This window comes from Chaetura pelagica, unplaced genomic scaffold (genome assembly GCF_000747805.2).
Source record: "Chaetura pelagica isolate M959 unplaced genomic scaffold, ChaPel_1.0 scaffold344, whole genome shotgun sequence".
Lineage (NCBI taxonomy): Eukaryota > Metazoa > Chordata > Aves > Apodiformes > Apodidae > Chaetura > Chaetura pelagica.
The window spans coordinates 5,416,607-5,424,184 of record NW_009953098.1 but is presented as its reverse complement, the minus strand read 5'-3'; the positions used below and the strand labels follow the sequence as shown (position 1 = coordinate 5,424,184).

The 7,578-nt window shown below is 42.8% G+C and overlaps 2 protein-coding genes across 2 annotated transcripts in view; both read left to right on the top strand.

Annotated features, from left to right (window-relative positions):
* Positions 1-6: 6 nt before the first annotated feature.
* Positions 7-6,988, top strand: UPF3B (UPF3 regulator of nonsense transcripts homolog B (yeast)). Its single transcript, XM_009997115.1, has 9 exons — positions 7-16; positions 104-210; positions 2,039-2,137; positions 2,470-2,580; positions 3,294-3,337; positions 4,009-4,197; positions 4,679-4,830; positions 5,529-5,841; positions 6,683-6,988. The coding sequence occupies exons 2-9, from the start codon at positions 117-119 to the stop codon at positions 6,827-6,829; spliced, it is 1,149 nt and encodes a 382-aa protein (XP_009995417.1). The 5' UTR covers positions 7-16; positions 104-116; the 3' UTR covers positions 6,830-6,988.
* RPL39 (ribosomal protein L39) overlaps positions 6,878-7,578 on the top strand; it is a 3,004-nt gene continuing 2,303 nt past the window's right edge. The window contains exon 1 of the mRNA XM_009997222.1: positions 6,878-6,961. Coding sequence (XP_009995524.1) covers positions 6,878-6,961 — 84 coding nt within the window. The remainder of the gene's footprint in view (positions 6,962-7,578) is intronic.

The window sequence follows — 7,578 nt, the reverse complement described above, 5'->3', positions numbered from 1 at the left end:
TCGCCAACGACTCCAGGTAGGGCCCCGCACCCCGCGCCGCCGCAGCCGCGCCCCGGGAGGCCCCGCCGCCCGGTCAGCCATGCTCTGCTCTGCCTCCCCGCAGCCTCTACCCGCACATGTTCTCCAGAGCCTACATCAACTTTAAAAACCAGGAAGACATCGTGCTCTTCAGGGACCGCTTTGACGGCTACGTGTTTGTCGATCACAAAGGCAAGTGGAGGCGCTCGCTGCCCGTTCCCGTGTCTCCCGGTGTGCGCGGCGGGCTGGGCGAGTGGTGGGTGGGCAGGAGCAGCCTGGGGTGCGGCCCGAGCTGTTCGGCTTTAGTGCCGACATGCGGTGTTTCAAAGAGCAAAGGAGCCGTCTGATGCTTTGTAAAGCTTTGTAATCTAAATTGTTTTTGTATATTTTTGAGTGGACTTCGCACAGGGTGTGTAAAACCCAGTGAAGTGCATGTCCAGGAAGCAGGGGTGTCAGTGCACAAGCAGTTGCTGCGTTGCCGAGGTTGATACTTGTCTTGTCATGTCTGAGTATAAAGACTGAAAAGGGAAGGTGGGTGGTTGGTGCTACTGTCCGAGCCGAATGAAGCTCAGGTTAATGATGCCACCCTCTGCTGCTCCCCTGACCTGTTCTGCACTCTTCCAACAGCATGATGTTGTCTTTTTTGGTCAGTCTTTAATTCAGATTATTACTTGTTCCAATTTACAACTGAGTGAACCATCTTGGCTCAGTGAAAGGAGTGGTTTGTTCCTTGCAGTCATAAGTTGTGGAAGTGACTGCTCCCTAGAGACATTAACATGTAGGAAACAAATACTTAGTTTAATTCATTGGTTAAACATCCCAACATTTAGTTGTCACCTTTTTTCTAAAAACATATTGGGTATTTAGTGCATCTCATGTTTTTACATTTTGTATTTCAAAACTGCTTGCATTGGGTAGCACTGGAAGTTGTTAGTCTCTCATCAATAGACCTTAAATTTGCATATTTAGCAGAAGCTTTAATGAGAGTCTTTCTGTTGCCTTCCATAGGCTTCAGGGAACCTTTCAGTACCTGAAGGGGCTACAGGAAAGCTGGAGAGGGATTTTTTTTACAAGGGCCTGGAGTGTTGGACAAAAGGGGACATTTTCAAGCTGAGAGAGGGGAGATTTGTATTAAATATTAGGAAAAAATTACTTACTGTACAGGTGGTGAGACACTGGAATGAGTTGCCCAGAGAGACTGTGGATGCCCCATCAAGTGCTCAAGGCCAGGTTGGATGGGGCTTGGAGCAACCTGGTCTAGGGAGGGATGGCCCTGCCCATGCAGAGGGGTTGGAACTAGATGATCTTTAAGGTCCCTTCCCAAACCATTCTGTGATTTCACCTGGAACTTAGTTTCAAGTCCATGTGTTTTACATTTCATCCAGCCAGGTGTTTTAGGTGACACACAGCTCTGTCCACAAGGTTCTGCCTTATGTAGGAGAGTTGCGTGACAAGGTTGTTAAGAACACCGGGATCTTTTAACTAAGCTGGTTTGCAGTGTGGCAGCACACTGTGTTTGCCATCCCTGACAGCAATAGGGGATTTATGCAGCCGTAAATGTATCATTCTTGTCAGAAGAGATAACTGTAGAGCCTGCCTGTAATGTGTTGCCTTCTATTGGATTTTGCCAAAAATTGAGATTTGCCTCCATTGCATTAACTTCAAGTATTTTCTTCTGTTTGCACAAACGATGCAGTCTGCAGGATGAGAGTCTGCTGTGTCTGAGCTAACTGAACTGTCAGTCCTAATTCTAGGGTTGCCTTCTTGTTGTGAGTCTGTGAATTTGCTGTTTTGTTAACATAGTGGGAGTGTTCAGATCGTGAATTCTGCTGTCTCTGAAATATTTTCTTATTAAATGGCTTCCGAAGCACAAGGCTATTTTTGTGCTGTCCAAGTAGTCTCTTCTGGTATTGCCCATTTCTTCTGAGATTTATCTTCCTGCTTTACACATGGACAATATAATCTATTTCATGTCTGTTTCACCTCTGTTTTAATGTGTTTTCCTCTCTCCTCATGACAGGTCAGGAATATGCTGCCATAGTTGAATTTGCACCTTTCCAAAAAGCTGCGAAAAAGAAGAGTAAGAAAAAGGATGCGAAAACTGGAACCATCGAAGATGGTAAAACAGCTGCCTTGTTTGGTTTGCATACCTAGATTTGAAAGTCCTAGAAGTAATTTGAATATAATGTTTTTACTGTGACACTGTAGTTTATCAATAGAATGTTTGCTTAATTACGTATTAAGCTTATTAGCAGCTGCAAATCTGTTAAATACGCTTGTCCTAGGCACACACATTGCAGCAGCTCATCTGAGAGCTGCCAAGTTACAAAAAGGTGACACACAAACCGCACAGCTTATGCAAATCTCACCCAGACTTCCAGTGCAAATTCTTTTCATGCTACAGTGTATATCTTTTTCCCTTTTTTTTTTCCTCTTTCCCCTCTCCTGTAGACCCAGAGTACAAGAAGTTTTTGGAAAGTTACAGTGCAGATGATGAAAAATTAACCTCCACTCCCGAAACATTGTTGGAGGAAATAGAGGCAAGAAACAAAGAGCTAATAGGTATGGAAATCTATGTACTCTACTTACATTTTCCTGGAGCACAAAGAGATGTATGTGGTGTAATTTGAAGCTGTGATTTCTCAACCTGGAGGAGACTGAATTCTTTTGTGTGCTTGGTATTTGTTAAACCTTTAGGCTAAAATTATTCACTGTATTTTATTTTGCTTCCATGCTCTAAATTCTTCTTTAGGTCTAAGTTTTGTGTGGTAACTTTCCTGCCTGTTTTAAACAGCTAGTCAGAGGTTTGTTAGCCAGACTAGGCCATGGCGTGGCTGCATTTCAGTGAGATACAGTGATGTTTAACCAGAATGTTGTGAGTAGTGATGGTCTGTGCAGGCACCAGCTAAGAGAGACTGTAGTTGGGTAAAATACAACAAAAATGCTCTTTATCATAGAATGTTCTTTTTAAGCATGTTACAGGTATCTTTTTCAAAGCAAGAGAATCTGGGAAAAGTCTAGACTGAATATCCTTCTACAGATGGGTGCACTGGATATTGTATTAGTGTCCTGAAGAAGTTTATGGAATCCCAGTACTTGCCACTGTTTGGGGATAGCAGAGAGCAGGATACTTGTTCCACTGTTGTATTTTCTGTGTGTGAGAGGAGAGAGGGAGGGTAGTCCCTAAGGCTGCTCCATTTCATGTAGGATTTTGTTGTAGGTGTTTCAGTGTTGGATAAGGCACATTGCTTACATTTGTTTTATATATTCTCTAGCTAAAAAGACTACTCCTTTATTGAACTTCTTGAAAAATAAACAGGTAAGACTTATCTCCAGAATTTTCTTGTTGCTCGCAAGAACAATTTGCTCACTTATAGCATGGGTGTGTATGTTGCAGTGTGTGCATTGGTATGTTTCTGCTCTTCCTTTTGAAGAAGGTGCTTTAGACCCAACTGACTTTTTTAACATTTGGGTCACATATTTTAAACAATGAGAACTCTGGCAGGTGTAGGACTTGTGGTGTTTCGTGAGTGTTCTGGTCACAGCTGAAGGTTTCTTGTGGTTTTGCCAAAGCAGATTCCCTTGCAATGCTTTCCTTTTCAGTGAGGTTATGACTGAGGTCCTTGTAGATGATCTTTCTCCTAGTACATAAAACCATTTTATCTTTTAGCAATGGAGGAAATCACAGGTGGGGCAGATGAATTGAAGTTAAAATCATAAAGGCTGAGGCTAGTGTTGTGTTTGGGTTCTTTGAGACAGATTCAGTACAAATCAAGGTTCATGAGCAAGTGAAAACCACCAAAATGCTGCTTTAACATGTTCAGGTTCACAACAGAGACAACAGCATTACTTTTAAAATAGCTACAGTTTTGAGGTCAGTTATGTGGGGATTAAGTACTTCATCACTTCATGGCAGGGTGTTGTGTTATGCTTCAAGGGATGATTTCTAGTGTGGAAATACAGTATTTCTCTTTGCTTTTACACATACAGAGGCTGAGAGAAGAAAAAAGAGAGGAGAGGAGGAGAAGAGAATTGGAAAGAAAAAGACAAAGAGAAGAAGAAAGAAGAAAATGGAAAGAGGAGGAAAGAAGGAAGAGAAAAGAAGCAGACAAACTGAAGAAGGTAGACAGATGTCCTGAAAAAGAAAGAGACCGATCAAAAGAAGAACCAAAGATTAAGGTCTAGAACAGTTCTTTATTATAAACTGTTACACTCCCTTTCCCCTATTATTTGTATATCAGTCTCTCAAAATGTGCATTGAGTATTGTGTGAAGAATCACATGAGTTTGGTGTTAGTAAATTGCCACTTTTTTGTAATATTCAATATTAGGCATTGTAAAGGTTTCCATGCTGTAATGCTTCATAGCAATATTTAAACCTTTTGTCATGTGACTGTTGTACATGCTGTGGTAAACAGAATTGTAAATTCACTATGGAATGGAGACTATTTTTAAGCTGTTTTAGGAGAACAATCCTAGTCTGCTGTGTGAATTATGCTTACTCATACACTCCAGCTTTTAGAAATACTATGATTTGAAGTAATACTATTTTAATGTTTATTTCTTACTGGACTATGGCTCCTTTGATGCAATTTCGGTGTTGTGCCAGACAGTATGTGTTAGAGTGAGCTTTTTAGTTGAGACTTCTGTTTTCTTTGTAGCTACTTAAGAAGCCTGAAAAAGATGAAAAAGACTTGGAGAGAAAAGAGAAATCCAAGAAACTGGAAAAAGAGACTCTGAGGGAGGAAAAAAATGCGAGTAGTTCATCTGCCAAACGATCTGATGGGGAGACAAAAGAAGAGAAGGCAAAAAAGTATTCTAGTACTTGCTATAAATATATCTATGTATATATTACTTGTTTCCTGATTGTACTGAGGCTTAAGCTGCTCTGCCATGACCATATTTTGAAACTCCTTTGCAATTATTTTTCTGATCTAAGGCATGGGATGTGTTCTCTGGCAGCGCATGCCCCCGTGGCTACAGAAAGCGGTGTGAGTCACCTGACACTTCTTCACTGGTCAACAAATTTTAATATTTTTGCAACTGATTGTAGGAGCTCTCCAAAGAAGCCCAGGTGTAGGTGGCCTGCAGCAGGCTGTGAGCACTGTCCTTGCAATGAACTATAACCATGGCAAGAAGAGAGGGGTACTCCAGCTACTAGTCCCTTTAAGTCTTGGTAAACGGTCAAAGTGGAAAGTGTAATTCTCAACAGCTCCATGGTCTGTACAAGGTTCAATTCTGCCATGTGAGAAGTAAGGGATGAGACAGAGAAACTCAGGTGTTTTCCAAAGCCAGAGGAGACTCTGCCAGCTATGTGAGCAGAAGGCAAGGAAATGCTAGTGTCATCTCTGCTTATCATGCATGACTCGGGTTATTGCAGCTTCCCAAAAGCTCCCTAGAACCTACCAGTGTGTCGTCTTCGTATTGCAAATTTACACCAGTATTACATTGATCTCCCAGCTCTGTTTGATGAATCTTTTGAGCTTAATTTTCAGTTTTGTTTTCATACAGATCAGAAGATGAGTGTGTAAAGGACTACAGGGACCGAGATAGAGATTTTGAAAGAGACAGAGAATATGAGAGAGCACAGAGGGAAAAACTGAGGCGCCAAGAAGAGGAGCGTCGGAGGCAGAAAGAGCGCTTTGAGAAAGAGAAGGTTTTTAGAAGAAAAGAGGAAGAGGTGAAAAAGGAGAGAGACTTGCTCAGAGAAAAGGGAAAGAAAAGTGATCTTACAGACTTTACCAGCAGCACGGACAAATCTGAGAAAGTAACCAAAGACGATAAAAAAGAGGATACAATCAAGAGGGATCGTATCAGAAACAAGGTGCTGGATTTCTTTCAATTCATGCATTGATTTGTAAGGATCAGCTTTGTGGGTTTTAGGATAAAAGCAGTTCAAGAAAATAACCATGTGATTTCTCTGTTGAAACTTCTCCCTGTTCTGGTAACAAGCTCTGCATTGCTAGAAAGTTTACCTGTTTGTCTACTAAACTTTGCGAAACTGTGACATTTCTTGTCACTTTATAGGAATTAAGCCAAGGTGTCATGGGATAAATTATAAAGAGACTGATCCCTTTTCACTCCCTGCCTCACACCATAGGCTAGACCTTCAGGGATTGGTAGAGCATCAGTTGATGTACCTGTATCTGCTGATGTTTCACATGCCTGAGAATGCGTATCAAAGTGGGAGTGTAATTGAATAGGTTCCTCCAAAACAGGGACAAGACTGCTACATGCAGTGTATGACAGCAGATCTCCTGTAGACTCAGTAAATAATGTCTTAAGTTTAGTTTTATATACTCTGCCAATCTGTTTCTGCAGCGTTGGTATGCAAGCTTTCCATGTCACTTCAGGTGTTACTGGGTACAAGTGAAACTCGGGGTTAGAAGTTGGCCTTTATTCTGAGAGAGGGTGAGCTGAACTCCTCTCAAGAGGAAGCTCTTCACAAATGACTTCAGCTTTGTGCAGTGTTCTTTGTGACCTGAACAGGGACGTTTCCTTACGACAGAGACGACCTCAGTGGGAGTCAGTTGAAGTTATGTTGCCACAGCAGTGGAATAATTTAACTTAGAACACCTTGAAAAGTTTGAACTTGAGCCATGTCTAGTATCACTGAGGCCAGCGTGGGGCTATGAAAGAGTCTAAAGAGTTGTGGTTTGTTTCAGGACCGGCCAGCGATGCAGCTGTACCAGCCGGGCGCCCGCAGCCGCAGCCGGCTGTGCCAGTACGAGGAGAGCGCTGGGAAGCCCTCGGATCCGGGCGCCGAGCGGAAGCTCGAGAGTGAGACCAGTAACATGAAGGAGGAGGAGTGACTCGCATGCAAGCCTTATGTGTTCTGACTGTCTGTGCAGCCAAAGAGCATGTACTACGCAATCCAGAAGTGCCTTCGAAGCGAAGAAGGAACAAAGGAAGGAGAGGGGGCTTTGTGCTGTTGGATGTTTCTGGTTAAAGAACCTCAGCTGTAGATTCGGCGTTTGAAATGTGTTCTCATTGTATTTTCAGTTATTTGAATTTATTTTCCTAGCATCCAACTACAACAGAGAAGAGAATCTTTGCAAAGTAGAAAGACTTTATGGCCTTAAGTATGATGATAAATGAGTCGTGTGGTCAGGAGAAGATGACGCCTGGAGCTAAAGCCAGAGCTTCACTGTGAAGCCATCGGAGCCAGTGTTCGATGCACTGAAGCAGAGTGAGCTTGGAGTTGGCCAGAGTGGACACAGGTGTTGTGATGTGTCGTGCTCCTGCCTGAGGCAGTGACAGCTCAGTTGTGCTGGTCTGGCACTGAGGCAGGTGTGCAGGTGGGGCTGTGGAGCTGCCATGAGCAGGAAGGGGGTCACCTGGCCCCGGAGGCATGGCTTAGGGAGGAGAGACCTTTCTCTCCAGTGGTTCTCTGGATAAAGTAACTAAGTTGGAGTGTATGAATAAGCTGGCTTAATTCTTGACAAATTCTCATGTAAAATCTACCTATATTGAAATGCTTATTTTGAATGAAATGTAGCTGGTTTGAGCATTCCATTCTTTTTCCAGCATTCTCTGGAACGTTTCCTAACTCCTGCCCTCT